This window comes from Bos indicus, chromosome 14, assembly GCF_029378745.1.
Source record: "Bos indicus isolate NIAB-ARS_2022 breed Sahiwal x Tharparkar chromosome 14, NIAB-ARS_B.indTharparkar_mat_pri_1.0, whole genome shotgun sequence".
NCBI classification, from domain to species: Eukaryota; Metazoa; Chordata; class Mammalia; order Artiodactyla; family Bovidae; genus Bos; species Bos indicus.
Window position 1 is genome coordinate 22,738,862 of NC_091773.1, and position 17,395 is coordinate 22,756,256.

Consider the following 17,395-nt stretch of genomic DNA (forward strand, 5'->3'; position numbering starts at 1 on the left):
GGCAAAAACAATCTGTGGCAAGATTTATTTTTATATAAGATAAGATCTCAGACTATGATGGAGAAAAACTGCTGCAGTGGTTTCTTTACAGAAAGACTGTTGGTTACTCCACAACCCAGTGGAGCATCACAAGTGAGAAAACGGTGGAGAACTGGAAAGAGGTGGGGGTGCAGTGCCTGGACATATCTACTGGTGTTGATCAAGATCAGCTCAGGAGAGAAAACATGAAAGACAGGGTCGTACAGGGAATGATGAGCAGTGTGGCTCGGCTCAGGGATGGGAACGTGGTGAGGGACAAAGTCCAAGACTAAACAAAGACCAGTCTGTGACCATGTGCTGTGTTAGAGTCTACAGCTGATGAGTATTACCTCGGTAAGTCAAGCAGTTTTAATTAAAGGAGGATACATGTTGAGCTGGCCCTTTGTATAAATAAAACCATGATGGCTAGTTAAAATAGTCCATTTTATCTATAAATAAAATTAAATTGTATTTTAACCAACTTGAGTTTGCAAGTTAGTATAAAACTACACATTTAAGAAGAGGCCGTTATCTTCATTAAACTAGCTCATGCGGTGTGCTTGGACAGACTTTCTGAATGAATATGTATTTAATATATACATTAAAGTTTAAATTTGGACTTTAGTAGCTTTTAATGTGTATGCATTTTAGAAATTGACAGTAGTGCTAACTCATCAGATACATATTCTTTGAAAGATGTTAGGTTCAGGGTTATAAATGCAGTTTATGAAATCAAGAGCAATTGCAGAGTTGTTCTGTTTTCAACCATTTGGAAAGTCACACTGAAGTAGATGTCATAACATACAAATCTTTGTGACTTCCCTGGCGGTCCAGTGGCTACGACTCTGTGCTCCCAATGCAAGGGGCCCAGGTTTGATCCCTGGTCAGGGAGCTAGATCCCACATGCTGTAATTAAATAAATAAACATGAAAACAAAAGAGCTTCCCTGGTGGCTCAGGTGGTTAAGAATCTGCCTGTGAGTGCAGGAGATGCAGGTTTGATCCCTGGGTTGGGAATATTCCCTGGAGAAGGGAATGACAACCCACTCCAGTATTCTTTCTTGCCTGGAGAATTCCATGGACAGAGGAGCCTGGTGAGCCTTGAAGTAGGCTATGCAGGTAGAAGAAATATTTTTAAATGCTTCAGAGTCCATGTCCCAAGTATGTTGTGTTATCTGAAGTATTAAACCTTATAGGTGCACGAGGGCTTTACTTCTCAAAAGCTAGAGCTTCTTTCTCAAAACCTCAAGTAATAGCCAGTCTGTAACCTATACACACCACAGTTTTCTTTCTTTAATTTGTGTTTAGGAAATGGTTGGTTTCTTGATGATGTTGTGATCAAGGATCCCACAACGAACCGTGAATACACCTTTTTCTGCCACAGGTTGGTAGGCATGCTTTACCTTGAACAAACTGATTTCATATTAGTCATGCCAGGCTCATATATTTTGGGCAAATGGAGAGTTTATTCAATCACTCCTGGTCACTGAAGCTTTGTTGGGTAACATTTTTGAACATTAATTTTAGGGGCTGTTTCTTCTACTTGCAAAGATATCCATTGTGTTTATCATCATTCCTGATGATACAGATTTAGGTCTTTGTTCAGATTTAAAAATATGATTTCTCTTTATACATCAATAAGGAGAATGAGGGCTTCCCAGATGACACAGTGGTAAAAAATGTGCTTACCAGTGCAGGAGATGTAAGATACCCGAGTTCAATTCCTGGTAGGGAAGATCCCCTGGAGAAGGAAATGGCAACCCACTCTAATATTCTTGCTTGGGAAATCCTATGGACAGAGGAACCTGGTGGGCTACAGTCCACGGGGTTGCAAAGAGTTGGATATGACTGAAGCAACTTAGCGTGCCCACTAGCTGTTATTTCTGACCTGGCTAGATAATTACTAGTGGTTAGTGTAAATATAAATTCAGGATATACTTGATTCACTTTTCTTTGTATAGATGGCTGGATCAAGGTGAAGATGATGGTAAAATCGTCAGAGAACTGTATGCCAGGAATAACAGTATCCTCTCTGCAAGTGAGTGTTTCTCGGAAAGCTCTGTTTTATAATGATTGAGGAAAGAAAGCTTGACTCTGCTGAAATTAATGGTCCTTTCTCTCCTTTACATCCTCAGGGCAAAAGCTGGAAGTTATTAGAAAAGAAACAGTAAGATTTTACTTTTGGCCCTAAATTACTTGGTACAAAACAGTGTTCAAATAGCTATTTGATGTGTTAAGTCAGTATATAATGTTTAGTAAGCGGTGTTTCCTAGTAACTTCTTCTGTCTGTCTTCTCATATTGGTGTTGTTTGTTTCATTTTTCTACTTAGTGGGCTGCAGAAAGCTGGAAATTTAGGAAAGGAAATACTCTTCAGTTCTACAACAGGCTTACTGGAGGGTTTGTCCGTCTGCATCCAGACAGCACAGTGGACGCGGTTGGAGAGAAGACAGACAAATACGGTAAAGTCATGGGCCTAGTGTGTGATGCCATGGCAGTTTTGGGAGCTGGAGGAAAGCAAGTTTCTAGACCCAGTTTAAGTTGTGCTTCTTACTTTTCAGATGATTTTATACCAGTATTAAACCATTTAAATAATTTACTACCTACATTAACACAAATGGTCAATAGACGAGAGGCTCTAAATCTTGGCAGACGATGCAATTATGCAGACAGTACACCATGAAAACACTTATATTTGGTAATTCTTACTTGAAGAATAATACGTAGGCAATTAACATACAGTGTTTATAAAAAGTAGCATTTGTAGTTCTTGAAAGGGTACGGCCATTTAAGCAGTTAAGTAAGTTCTGCTAAACACTGAGAGCCTGTTACTTCAAAGCACTATGTTAAATAATGTGAGGGCCACAAAAATAACCGAGACATTTTTCTGAACTCCAGAGATTCATCATCTGATACAGTAGACAAACACATACAACAATTCTAATAATGCTTGTTTGTTGTGTCAGAATGATAGTACAGAGGAAAAACTAAGCAAAGGGAAATTGGGTTGGTTGTTTAATGTCAGCACGTCACGAAGCCACAGCCACAAACATTCATGAAGAAGGAGTAATCCAATAATGGTAGACTGGACCATGAACCCAAACCTCCAGCTCCTCTTGAAATTTTGTTGTTGTTGAGTCAGGAAGTCATGTCTGACTATTTGTGACCCCATGGTCTGCAGCAGACCAAGTTTTCCTGTCCTTCACTATCTCCTGGAGTTTGCTTATGTTCATTGAGGCAGTGATGTGATCCAGCCATCTCATCCTCTGTCGCCTTGAAATTTAGACCATCGCTATTTAAGCAAAATCCACCTTCTGCATCTGTGGATGTAACTTTGCTGAACCTTGTTAGAAACTGTGCCTTCAAATAACCTTGAGGATGCTCAGGAGATATTAACCTCCAGCATCTCCTAAGAAGGTAACTTCCACCTCCTATTAGAGACCCCAGGGAATAATCCAACTTCCCCTTCTATGAAAATGTGTGAGAATCTGAGAATGCATCTTAGTAGCCTCTCTTTTCAAAACTAGTCTATTTCTCAGATATTTTTCTTGCCTGTTGGTTCCCATTTGGGATCACTTATCTACTTAGATCCCTCAGAACGGTCCTTCATGTCATGCTCCCCAAGGCCCCTGCTGCCAGTGCTGACACTCTTTTCCCTTACTGAAGAGAGTGGCTTGTATTTCCAAATGTAAAAATGTCTCCCACTTTGAAATCAGAAACCGTAAAGGATCTAAGTTTAACTTTACTTGCAAAAAACACAAGAGCACTGAGTCAAAAACCAAGACCGTTATTTCTCGGAACAAATGCAGCAGGTAGAGCAGCATCTTATGTTGGGTCCTCAAGTCCCCACCCCTCAGTATCATCAAGTGAAGGTCTGATGTTACTTACATACACGGGTGGGTACGTTAAAGCAGAGAAATACCCAAGGTAAGAAATTCCGATCTTTTTCAGGGTTGCCCAGTTTTCCTTCCAGAGAAGGAGAAACAGTGTGAGAGACAGAGACAGAAAAAGAAAAGACGAGAATGTAAGCAAATATTCTCCAGGGAAGGGGAGGAAAGTCTTTTTCTTTACTCCCCTGGGATGCTGAAAGAGAGGGAGAGAAATAGTGATATCAAAGTGTTACTATGCTGGAACATTTCCCTGTATGTTTTGTAAAAGGAAATGGCAATCCACTCCAGTGTTCTTGCTTGCAGAATCCCATGGGCAGAGGGAGACTGGCAGGCTACAGTCCTGAATCACAGAAACAGACACGACTGAGCACACACTCACACATACATTTGTAAATCCCTTTATTCAGAGGGACTGGTCCATGCAGGAAAATGACACATGTATACTTGTCTTCTAACACCCAACCCCCACAAGCTGGTTTATAGAGGGAACACAACACTCCCACATCAAGAAGTGGAGCGTCTGCCTCATCCCTCTCTGGGTCAGCCCTGTCTCCGTATTTTGACTAGAGCGAGCACGCTGTAACTCCTAAAGTCCTCGTCTTCTGCCTCCACTTCTTGGATTAATCTGTCTTGGAAGCCAGGCCTCATGATATGGATGAACCCAGAGAATTGTGCAGAGAGGATCCCCAGTAAAGAACTGGTGTCCTGCAGCTGCACAGACGGCAGGCATGTGAATGTGTGTGTAGAACTAACTAACCGGTAGATGATGAAAACAGAGAAATTTTACCCTTAAATGTTCCCAGCATCTAAATACTCTAGTCCTGCAATAAATAGAGTAGAATGAGCAGTCCTAAGAAAGGCAGGTGCAGGATGGTATGAGTCATTTTCCTTGGCGTAACTGACATTTTTGCAACAGGAGGTGTTTTATGTATGATAATTACTGCAGCATTATTTCCTGATGTTATATGCCTTGTCCTGTAAATTCACATTCATGAATCAGTTTTCGCTTGCCTGGAAATGGTTGTGATGAAAAATGCTGACCCATGAACATCTTTTCAAGAAAATATTTTAAGAATATGTCTCAGATATGTTGGCTTTGATGTTCACTCCACACACACAAAATGTATTATCATGCGCCAGGCCTTCTATTTAGTTATCAAGCTGGTTGTGAATTTAGCTATTTCCATGCCCAGAGTTAGAGTGCTCATTTCTCTGAGAGCTGCTGAACCATTTCTTGGCAACACTAGACTGAAGAGGAGATACACAGCATGAGAAGATCATTGAAATACCACAGGGGGGCTTCATTTTTATGATCATAAGCTCTTAAGAATTAAAAAAAATAATACTATGCCTGCTCTGACAATGACCATCAAAAACATGTCTTCCTGTTGCTAGTGTGGGATCTCAGAGCTGAAAGGAAGGCCCGGATGACAATACAAATAAGTGTTTAGTTCTAAACCACTGATGGCTACCTTATATCAGGGCCAGTTCATGAACTTCCCATCCCCTGAAATTTCAAAAGATTTACCATAAAATACAGACTCACATAGTTCTCTCATTATATAGGTGTATTTTTCAAGGAAAAAAACATAACCTAAATTCATACTCATTCAACTGATATTCCTAAAAGGATTAAGCATGTAATTTTATTTATTTATTTTTAAATTTATTTATTTTAAGCATGTAATTTTAAATATACAATGTATTACCACACTGGAAGTTTCTAATGTGTCTTTATTGTTCTCTGCAGTGTCTCTATGGACCTATGTGAATAGTTGTACCTGCTGTTGCTAAGTAGGTACTTAGTAGCCAAGTCTGACTCTGTGTGACCTCATGGACTGTAGCCCACCAGGCTCCTCTGTCTGTGGATTTTCTCAGGAAAGAATAATGGGATGGGTTGCCATTTCTTCCTCCATAATGAGATTGCTCAAAATTCTCTAAGCGAGGCTTCAACAGTACGTGAACCGAGAATGTTCAGTTGTTCAAACTGGATGTAGAAAAGGCAGAGGAACCTGAGATCAAATTGCCAACATCCACTGGATCATAGAAAAAGCAAGAGAGTTCCAGAAAAGCATCTACTTCTGCTTTATTGACGCTAAAGCCTTTGACTGTGTGGATCACAACAAACTGTGAAAAATTCTTAAAGAGATGGGAATACCAAACCACCATAAAGAAAGCTGCTGCTGCTGCTAAGTTGCTTCAGTCGTGTCTGACTCTGTGCAACCCCATAGACAGCAGCCTACCAGGCTCCTCTGTCCCTGGGATTCTCCAGGGAAGAACACTGGAGTGGGTTGCCATTTCCTTCTCCAGTGCGTGAAAGTGAAAAGTGAAAGTGAAGTTGCTCAGTCATGTCTGACTCTTCGAGACCCCATGGACTGCAGCCCACCAGGCTCCTCCATCCATGGGATTTTCCAGGCAAGAGTACTGGAGTGGGTTGCCATTGCCTTCTCCAAAGAAAGCTGAGCGACAAAGAATTGATGCTTTTGAACTGTGGTGTTGCAGAAGACTCTTATGAGTCCCTTGGACAGCAAGGAGATCAAACCAGTCCATCCTAAAGGAAATCAGTCCTGAATATTCATTGAAAGGACTGATGCTGAAGCTGAAGCTCCAAAACTTTGGCCACCTGATTCGAAGAACTGACTCATCACTAGAAAAGACCCTGATGCTGGGAAAGATTTAAGGCAGGAGGAAGAGGAGATGAAAGAGGATGAGATGGTTGGATGGCATCACAGACTTGAAGGAAGTGAGTTTGAGCAAGCTCCAGGAGTTGGTGATGGATAGGGGAGACTGGTGTGCTACAGTCCATGGAGTCGCAAAGAGTCGGACATGACTGAGTAACTGAACTGAACTGAACTGAACTGACGACCTTACCTGCCTCCTGAGAAATCTGTATGCAGGTCAAGAAGCAACAGTTCAAAACGGACATGGACCAACAGACTGGCTCCAAACTGGGAAAGGAACACATCAAGGCTGTATATTGTCATCCTGCTGCTTGTTTAACTTATATGCAGAATACATCATGTGAAATGCTGGGATGGATGAAGCACAAGCTGGAATCAAGACTGCAGGGAGAAATATCAATAACCTCAGATATGCAGAGGACACCACCCTTATGGTAGAAAGTAAAGGGGAACTAAAGAACCTCTTGATGAAAGTTAAAGAGGAGAGTGAAAAAGCTGGCTTAAAACTCAGCATTCAAAAAACGAAGATCATGGCATCAAGTCCCATCACTTAATGGCGAATAGATGGGGAAACAGTGGAAACAGTTACAGACTTTATTTTCTTGGGCTCCCAAATCACTGCAGATGGTGACTGCAGCCATGAAATTAAAAGGCTTGGAAGAAAGGCTATGAGAAACCTAGATAGCATTGCAGAGACATCATTTTGCCAACAAATGTCCATCTAGTTAAAGCTATGGTTTTTCCAGTAGTCTTGTATGGATGTGAGAGTTGGACTATAAAGAAGGCTGAATGGTGAAGAAGAATTGATGCTTTTGAACTGTGGTGTTGGAGAAGACTCTTGAGAGTTCCTTGGACAGCAAGGAGATCAAACCAGTCCATCCCATAGGAAATCAGTCCTGAATATTCATTGGAAGGACTGATGCTGAAGCTGAAACTCCCATACTTTGGCCACCTGATTGAAAAACTGACTCATTTGAAAAGACCCTGATACTGGGAAAGATTGAAGGCAGGAAGAGAAGGGGATGACAGAGGATGGGATGGTTGGATGGCATTGCCAGCTTGATGGACATGAGCTTGAGCAGGCTCTGGGAGTTGGTGATGTACAGGGAAGCCTGGCATGCTATGGTCCATGGAGTAGCAAAGAGTCAGACATGCCTGAGTGACTGAACTGAACTGAATAAGGCTGGGTATTTCTAAAGCTCAGGGTCCTCAGCTGTAACCAGAGTCCCTCCATGCCCCATTCACCTGGTCCTGCTCTGCATTAATCCCAGGGGAATCAGAGGATGGGGATCTGTAGGAATCTGCAGCTCCTGATGCCTCCTGTGCCAGGTCTAATAAACTGTTACTCTAGCAGGCATGCTGTGTCTTTCCTGACTGAGTTTATGAAAGTCTGACCAGCTGACGTCACTGCTGCTCAGGGACTGTGTGCCCGTGGGTTTCACTGGTGTCTTCTTTGAGACCAGCTGTGATTTGGAAGGCAAGAGGAGAGTGGACCTTAGATCATCGGGAGAGAATCTAGGAGGGCACAGCAGGGTAGAGGTGGTCAGAGGTTGACGTGGGCCTCTCAGGTCTGTTGAATGTGAGGCCTGGACTCCTGGGTTTCTGGCAAGTTTAGAACAAGCACAGATAGAACATGTGAGCAGGTGCCATCCAGCCCCCCTAACAGCATCCAGTGCAAGAGGGCCTTGTCTTGCTAGGGCTCCCCAGCTCCAGGAGGTGGTTGAGGGTGTTGCTGCTGCTGCTAAGTCACTTCAGTTGTGTCCGACTCTGTGCGACCCCATAGATGGAAGCCCACCAGGCTCCCCTGTCTCTGGGATTTTCCAGGCAAGAACACTGGAGTGGGTTGCCATTTCCTTCTCCAATGCATGAAAATGAAAAGTGAAAGTGAAGTCACTCAGTTGTGTCTGACTCTTCGAGACCCCATGGACTGCAGCCCACCAGGCTCCTCTGTCCATGGGATTTTCCAGGCAAGAGTTCTGGAGTGGGGTGCCATTGCCTTCTCCAGTTGAGGGTATTAGAAGGATGCAAACCCAGTGTGACATACAGGTCACCATGGGACCCTTGGCTTATGGGTTGGAGAAATGGGCCATGACCAGCCATGGGGACCTCCAGCACTGACTCCACTAGACTCACGTGAGCAGCAAGTCACCTCCAGCCTCACCGCGTAGACAGAGGTGGGAGAGACAGGGAAACAGAGAGACAGAAGGAGGCCTGGCCCAGATTTTGCAGGGGATTTCTAGCCTTGCACCTGAGCTGAGGTGAGAAGCACTTTGAAATGTTAGACAGGGACTTGAGATTCCAACACACAAACTACAGCACAAAGCACTGATCAGAGAGTTAATGCTTATGTTTTTTTTTTTTTTTTTTACATATTGACTTTAAATTATTTCATCATTCCCAAGAAATTCTGAGGGAAATTTTGCCACAATTACACTAAATCTAAATATTAACTTGGAAGAAATTGAGGTTTTCACAGTATTCAGTTTTTTTCTTTAGTTTTCCCTCTATTAATTTAAGACTGTGTGTGTGTGTGTGTATGACTGTGCATGTGTGTGTATATATGTACATGTATCCCGAGAGAAGGAAATGGCTACCCACTCCAATATTCTTGCCTGGGAAATCCCTTGGACAGAGGAGCCTTGCGGGCTATAGTCCATGGGGTCTTAAGAGTCAGACACAACTTAGCGACTAAACCTCCACCGTGTATATATTTCCTCTCTTCACACAGGCACTATAATATCTTGTTAGTGTTGTTCCAAGGCTGTGGTTAACATTGTAAATAAACCCCTCCCCATTATAAAGCTAACATATTAACATATACAAATATGTAGAAATCTGTAGTTTTTATGTTTCATTCGTTCAGTATTTGTTAAGTGCCTATAGTATGTCAGGTCCAGATACATACTTATCTTGAATCATACCACTTTACTCCACTCTAATTAAAGAGTTTTTAGGTTTTACAAATATGATAAATTTATCTACTACCTTCCAATAGTTATATGTATTGATTTGGTTTCAAGCACTGTTCCATTGGCAAGAACATCCTTTAGAAAGTGAATAGTGTTGGTAATATTGGCATTCTCATTCTGTAATTAATTTTAATGGGATGTTTTTATTGTCTTTTAAGAGTTGGGTATTTGAAAAGGCATCGATAAATAATACCATTTTCTTCCACTCCTGTGTACAAAATCAATTAAGAAATAAGAAACAGAACACAGACAAATGGAAGTCGGAACCTCAGCTTTAATACTGATGAAACCAAGTTGGGGTACTGGCTCTATGTAGGCGCTCACAGAGCTCACTAACTCCTCCTAGAAGGAAGTGAGATTCGGGGCACCCACTGTCTCCCCTACGGGGGCTGTGCCCATCAGTGACAGAGAACCTGAGAGGAAGCACCTTCTGTGATGCAGCTCCTCTGGGAGTAGAAAGGGCCAGAGCTGGAGCACCTGCTTCCTTTGTCACCAGATGAAGGGCTGTTGCCTGTTCTCTGGTTGCAGTGGGAGGGAGTGTGGGTGTTGGCATGGGGGAAAGAGTTCCCCCTCTAGTTATGTGTGATTTGTAAAAACTTCCTTTAGCATGAAAGGAAAGTCATTTCTAATTTTACTAAGAACCCTATTAGGAGGATTTAAAAATGAATGCTAGAAACATTAAAATGTTTCTCTTTGGCATCTATTGGATTCAATACGTTTTTTCATGTTGAACTTAAGAGTTATGTAACTTGAAAAAATTTATTTGTTAAAACTAAATAACATTTCCATTCTTGTATGAACTGCTTACTCATGGTGGAGAGCTCATTAACTCTATAAATGAGATTTCTAACTTTTTTGTTTTTCAACAAGTTTTGAACATTTGCTTTTGTTATTTTTTTAATGGAAGTATAGTTGGCATACAGTGTTTTGTTGTTTCAAGTGTACTGTGGAATGATTTGACAATTGCAAATGTTATGAAATGATCACCATTATAAGTTTAGTGATCATCTGTCCTCACACAAAATTAGTACAGTGTTCTCCTTATTGCCAAATTCAAACTTAAATTGAAGAAAGTAGGAAAAACCACTAGACCATCAGGTATGACCTAAATCAAATCCCTTATGATTATACAGTGGAAGGGAGAAATAGATTTAAGGGACTAGATTTGATAGACAGACTGCCTGATGAGCTATGGACACAGGTTCGTGACATTGTACAAGAGACAGGGATCAAGACCTTCCCCATGGAAAAGAAATGCAAAAAAGCAAAATGGCTGTCTGAGGAGGCCTTACAAATAGCTGTGAAGAGAAGAGAAGCGAAAAGCAAAGGAGAAAAGGAAAGATATAAGCATCTGAATGCAGAGTTCCAAAGAATAGCAAGAAGAGATAAGAAACCCTTCCTCAGTGATCAGTGCAAGGAAATAGAGGAAAACAACAGAATGGGAAAGACTAGTGATCTCTTCAAGAAAATTAGAGATACCAAAGGAATATTTCATGCAAAGATGGGCTCGATAAAGGACAGAAATGGTACGGACCTAAAAGAAGCAGAAGATATTAAGAAGAGGTGGCAAGAATACACAGAAGAACTGTACAAAAAAGATCTTCACGACCCAGATAATCATGATGGTGTGATCACTCATCTACAGCCAGACATCCTGGAATGTGAAGTCAAGTGGGCCTTAAAAAGCATCACTACGAACAAAGCTAGTTGGGGTGATGGAATTTCAGTTGAGCTCTTTCAAATCCTGAAAGATGATGCTGTGAAAGTGCTGCACTCAATATGCCAGCAAATTTGGAAAACAGCAGTGGCCACAGCACTGGAAAAGGTCAGTTTTCATTCCATTCCCAAAGAAAGGCAATGCCAAAGAATGCTCAAACTACTGCACAATTGCACTCATCTCACATGCTAGTAAAGTAATACTCAAATTTCTCCAAGCCAGGCTTCAGCAATATGTGAACTGTGAACTTCCAGATGTTCGAGCTGGTTTTAGAAAAGGCAGAGGAAACAGAGACCAAATTGCCAACATCTGCTGGATCATCAAAAAAGCAAGAGAGTTCCAGAAAAACATCTATTTCTGCTTTATTGACTATGCCAGAGCCTTTGACTATGTGGATCACAAGGAACTGTGGAAAATTCTGAAAGAGATGGGAATATCAGACCACCTGACCTGCCTCTTGAGAAACCTATATGAGGTCAGGAAGCAACAGTTAGAACTGGACATGGAACAACAGACTGGTTCCAAATAGGAAAAGGAGTACATCAAGGCTGTATATTGTCACCCTGCTTATTTAACTTATATGCAGAGTACATCATGAGAAATGCTGGGCTGGAAGAGGCACAAGCTGGAATCAAAAGATTGCCGGGAGAAATATCAATAACCTCAGATATGCAGATGATACCACCCTTATGGCAGAAAGTGAAGAGGAACTAAAAAGCCTCTCGATGAGAGTTAAAGAGGAGAGTGAAAATGTTTGCTTAAAGTTCAACATTCAGAAAACTAAGATCATGTCATCTGGTCCCATCACTTTATGGGAAATAGATGGGGAAACAATGGAAACAGTGTCAGACTTTATTTTTTTGGGCTCCAAAATCACTACAGATGGTGACTGCAGCCATGAAATTAAAAGACGTTTACTCCTTGGAAGGAAAGTTATGACCAACCTAGATAGCATATTCAAAAGCAGAGACATTACTTTGCCAACAAAGGTCCGTCTAGTCAAGGCTATGGTTTTTCCTGTGGTCATGTATGGATGTGAGAGTTGGACTGTGAAGAAGGCTGAGTGCCGAAGAATTGATGCTTTTGAACTGTGGTGTTGAAGAAGACTCTTGAGAGTCCCTTGGACTGCAAGGAGATCCAACCAGTCCATTCTGAAGGAGATCAGCCCTGGGATTTCTTTGGAGGGAATAATGCTAAAGCTGAAACTCCAGTACTTTGGCCACCTCATGCGAAGAGTTGACTCATTGGAAAAGACTCTGATGCTGGGAGGGATTGGGGGCAGGAGGAGAAGGGGACAACAGAGGATGAGATGGCTGGATGGCATCACTGACTTGATGGATTTGAGTCTGAGTGAACTCTGGGAGTTGGTGATGGACAGGGAGGCCTGGCGCACTGCAATTCATGGGGTCGCAAAGAGTCAGACATGACTGAGCAATTGAACTGAGCTGAACTGAACTGAACTATTGACCATATTCCTTATGCTTTACATTACATCCTTGTAACTTAATTTCATAAGACTGGAGGTTTGTACCTCTTAATTCCCTCACCTGTTTTGCCCACGCTCTACCCCCTCCCTCCAACAGCCACCCATTTGTTCTCAGTATCTATGAGTTTGTTTTGGTTTTTAGATTTCATATGTAAGTGGTATGCAGCATTTGTATTTATTTTGGAGGATCTAATTAGGGGTCTTATCTAAAGAATGTTTCTTGAGGGCCTGCTGTGGTCTAGGCACTCTGTGTTGGTGTTTAGCTGTACAGAGTGGTGAAAAAATTCATGACCTTAAGAAAAGCTTTGTTTCAAGATAAAATGGCATGTAAAAGTATACGGAGAGCTAAAAGCAATCAAATATATGATGACATAACCTTTATACCATAATCATACAAACCAGTCACCAATGCCCTAATAGTATGTATTTAATTTTAGAATGCATCAGTTCATTTTATCTCAAGTCTCTGGGACTTGAGAATGGAAATGGGTTTTCACACTAGGATAATTTGTCTTCCTGGCAACAGTTCCATTGAGTGTTTTTTGGTTTTTGCTTTTTTGCTTTATTTTGGATTGTCCCAGGAGTTTACTGTTTATTTTGGGAAGGCATTAGATATTTTCCTTGGAAATGCCACCAGATGCCAAGCAACATGTAGATTATTAAAGGTTACCAGCATTCTTCTACCTTTTGACTAATTAAAAACATTTAACTGAGAGATGTCATAAAATGTATTTTTAGGAGGTTTCAATATATAATTGAGTAAGAAAAAAAGCTTTAAAAGCACGAATTACTTGCTAATACTTAAAATGTTTTATAGGTCTCTTTGACGTTATTTTCAACAAAGGAAATGTATGCATTTTCCAAAGTCATGAATTGAGGCACCTTTCTCTGGCTCTTGACAACGGCTTTGTCACTGGAATGGTATGTGGTAATCTCTGTTTTCACCGTATGTCAAATGTATTGTATCCATATATATATATATATATATATATATATATAATATATTCTTGCACAAGACACTTTCATAAGATTATGAATTTGTATTTTCCTTTGGCTTTTGCTTCCACTTTTTTCATGTTGTTTTGTCTCACTGATTTTTGAGATTTTGATATGTAAATGGCCTTAAATTTCAGCAGTTAGAATTTAGACAAGAAAAAGTAGAACACGTCTCTGAGAACATTCAAACTTTCAGTTAGCCTCAAAATGGGAAATCTGACCTCCCAAAGGCCCTTTCAGGGATCACATTATTGGGGGAAAACCAATAGTTTCACATAATTATGCCTTGTATTACTTAGTTGGGCTTCCCTGGTGGCTCAGTTGGTAAAGAATCTGCCTGCCATGCACGAGACCCAGGTTTGATCCCTGGATTGGGAAGATCCCCTGGAGAAGGAAATGGCTACCCACTCCAGTAGTCTTGCCTGGGAAATCTCATGGACAGAGGAGCCTGGTGGGCTACAGTCCATAGGGTCGCGAAGAATTGGACACGACTTGAGCAGCTAAACACAGCACAGTGTGCTTTGTGAATGAGTGTAAAAGATTACTTAGTTTAGGTTTGAAAGGAACCCAAAGCTGGTGCTCTGTGACAACCTAGAGGGGTGGGATGGGAAAGGAGGTGGGAGGAAGGTTTAAGAGGGAAGGGACATAGGTATATCTATGGCTGATTCATGTTGATACACGGCAGAAACAATCACAGTAGTGTAAAGTAATTATCCTACAATTAAAAATAAAATAAAAATTTTAAAATGGATAAAACTTCTAAAAATGTCTTTTTTTTAAGATCCATGTATGATTATTTGTTTTGAAGCTGAGAAAGCATAGGATGACATGCACTGTTTTAAGTGCTAACTGTGTGTTATAACATTTAGCCTTTTTATTGTCCTATGAGAGAGTACATTAGCATCCCTTTCTGACAGAAGAGGAGCCTGACGAGTGGGAAGACTGTGTTGTCCAAAGTCTCAGAGCTGGTCAGTATGAAAGCAGGCATGGAGCACAGAAGCTGGGACTCCACCCCTCATTCTACAGCTTTCTCATATAATCTTACATAATTTTATGCAATGACTTTTTTTTTTTACTTATATCTTGTTTTAAAACTTAAGGATAGCAATAAATTTTGAAGAAAAAACATGATCTGTAGGACTGAAATTCAGGCTAAGGAACTAATCAGTCACCTTTTTTTTTTGACAACATTGACCATATTTATTTTGTTTACAAATCTGCAGTTGGGCGGGACCCAGAGAAGGTAGCACATCTCTCTTCCTCTCAGCATCAAGTGAAGTGGCTGAAATGTTAGAGCCTGGAGTCATCCAAGGGCTTGTTGAGTCAAAGGTCTGATAGTCGACGCCAGCTCTCAGTGGAACAGCTGTGTGGCCCTTCCTTCAGTGTAGCTGCTTGACTCTCACAGCGTGGGAGCTAGGTTCCAGGACAAAAGTGCCCAGAGGGGAAATAGTCAGGAGGAAGCTGTATTGCTTTTTTAAAACAAATTATTAATTAATTTACTTACTTGCTTCACTGGTGGCTCAGATGATAAATAATCTACCTGCAGCATGGAAGACCCAGTTCAATCTCTGAGTCGGGAAGATCCCCTGGAGAAGAACTGGCAACCCACTCCAGTATTCTTGCCTGGAGAATCCCATGGACAGAGGAGTCGGGCAGGCTAGAGTCCATGGGGCTGCAAAGATTCGGACATGAATCAGTCACATTTCTTTTATGGTGTCTTTTTTTTGAACTTGGCATGTTACCCCATGCTGTTTTTTATGCTTATTTTTATTTATATTTTGGCTGCACTGGATTTCAGTGGTGGCATATGGGATCTAGTTTCCTGATCAGGGATCAAACTGGGGCACTCTGTGTTGTGAGCTTTGAGTCTTAGTCATTGGACCACCAGGGAAGTCCCTCATGCTGTATTTTGTAGTGCATTCTGCTTCATAAAGGTCCTAGTCAGTAGAAGTTTAATAAATATGAATGTTGAGGGTATGGAGTCACTCAAATTAAGAGTTCAAGAAATGTTCTATTTATTTTTCTAAAATCAAATTAAGTCTCTCTGTAAACCCCTCTCCCTCTAAGTTGGAGAAAAATCCCACCTTGGTTATTATGAAGGTCACCTTGTTGTATACACATTTCAAGCTGGTGACAACTCTCTTAACTTCAGTCCACACTGCTCACTGCCCAGTTCTCATCAAACATCAGGTGGTTTCTTTGTGAACGGCTCCATGGCTTACCTGCCATCCTCACACAAGAAACTTCACTGAGGTTGGCAGCTTTAGTGTCACGGATCAAGCCTTTCCAGCGGCATCAGTAAGTCCTTACTTTCAGGCCCAGATGCCTCCTTGAGACAGTGAGAGGTCAGACCTCAAACAGTGCCCTAAACTAGAAATGTCTCACTATAGTTTATCTTCCTTGATTTGTTCAGTTTTTCACAAGCAAAACCTAGTAATACACATCTGTTAATTTTATCTTTTGATCCTATGTGGTCTTTAATTAGGAAGACACAAAAAAAGAAGTGAAAAATAATGATAAAATGCACATTAACATCTCATTAAGTTACCCTGCCACTGGAATTATTTTTGCTGTTATTTAGCGCTCCACATGGTTTCTGAAAAGTCAAGAGAAGGTCCTTGGAGCAAGACCCTGGAAATCAGGGCGGGAGATCAAAAGAATTGAATCAGAAAACATGTCGCAGTTGTACAGCTAGTTCAAGGGTTCCATGCAGTGCACTGGATCTGTGCAGACATAGAGTGTCAACACCTTTTCTATTGCTTATGCAGAGCTTTCATTTTGTTTTGTTTTCCCTTTTTCTTTTAGGCTAGTGGTGGGGCGTCCACTGAGATGCGGGTGCTGTCCCAGCCCAACCGCTGCGCACTCCTTGAGTCAGCGCGGGTTCCCGGCCACTTGGTTATTTTTGATCGCCATGGCAAAATAACTAACGAATCATCGGCAGGCTATGCAGACCTTTCAAAAGAGTTTGTGGTTTTTGTCAAGGTAAACTGGAGGAAGATCATTAAAGCTGATACTCTTAAACTTGTATTTTCTTTTGCCCTGTTGAGGAAAACTCTTGAATGAAGTCACAGTGGAGAAATCAGATCTCTTTCCACTCGGGGCATTGATGCCTGTGGTCATTTTGTCCACCCAGAATGTGATCGTAGGGACGGCAGCCTTAGCAACACTAAAATGATGGGAGTAACAGCCAATGTCAATTGAATTTGCAGGTTAAAACTATGGCTGTGGGAATTTCAAATAAAAAGTTAGAGAATCTTATATTTGGGAGTGAAACAAATCTATATTTAACTTTTCTAACTGTTAGAATATTTACATATTTATACTCTTTGAGTGTTGTATGTGTGTGATCATTTCATATTGCTTATGTTTTTTTTCTTTGTAATACATGTTTGTGAATTTATCTTTTTATCTTTAAATGATATTATTAATGCAATAGGTATCATTTGTGAGATTGCCTGTTTTATTACAGACACTTTACTGAGAGCTTCACCATACACAATACTAAATCTAACCACCATGACATTTCTGACAGATATTGTTATCTACATTTTAAAAATAAAGAGAATGTTTTCTGAAAAGTTACAACTTTTAATGAGTATAACATATCTAGTCTGGTGAATTATGAATCCAATCAGTCAATT

General features: G+C 41.0%; 1 protein-coding gene across 6 annotated transcripts in view; it reads left to right on the plus strand.

The window, feature by feature from the left end:
* The window catches only part of LOC109568646 (RP1 axonemal microtubule associated), a 211,437-nt gene that overhangs the window by 157,450 nt on the left and 36,592 nt on the right, over positions 1–17,395 (plus strand). For all 6 annotated transcript variants that reach the window (XM_070802547.1, XM_070802550.1, XM_070802545.1 and 3 more), the window contains 6 exons: positions 1,326–1,401; positions 1,979–2,055; positions 2,153–2,184; positions 2,348–2,477; positions 13,576–13,679; positions 16,560–16,736. In XM_070802547.1, the coding sequence (XP_070658648.1) occupies positions 1,326–1,401; positions 1,979–2,055; positions 2,153–2,184; positions 2,348–2,477; positions 13,576–13,679; positions 16,560–16,736 (596 nt within the window). The remainder of the gene's footprint in view (positions 1–1,325; positions 1,402–1,978; positions 2,056–2,152; positions 2,185–2,347; positions 2,478–13,575; positions 13,680–16,559; positions 16,737–17,395) is intronic.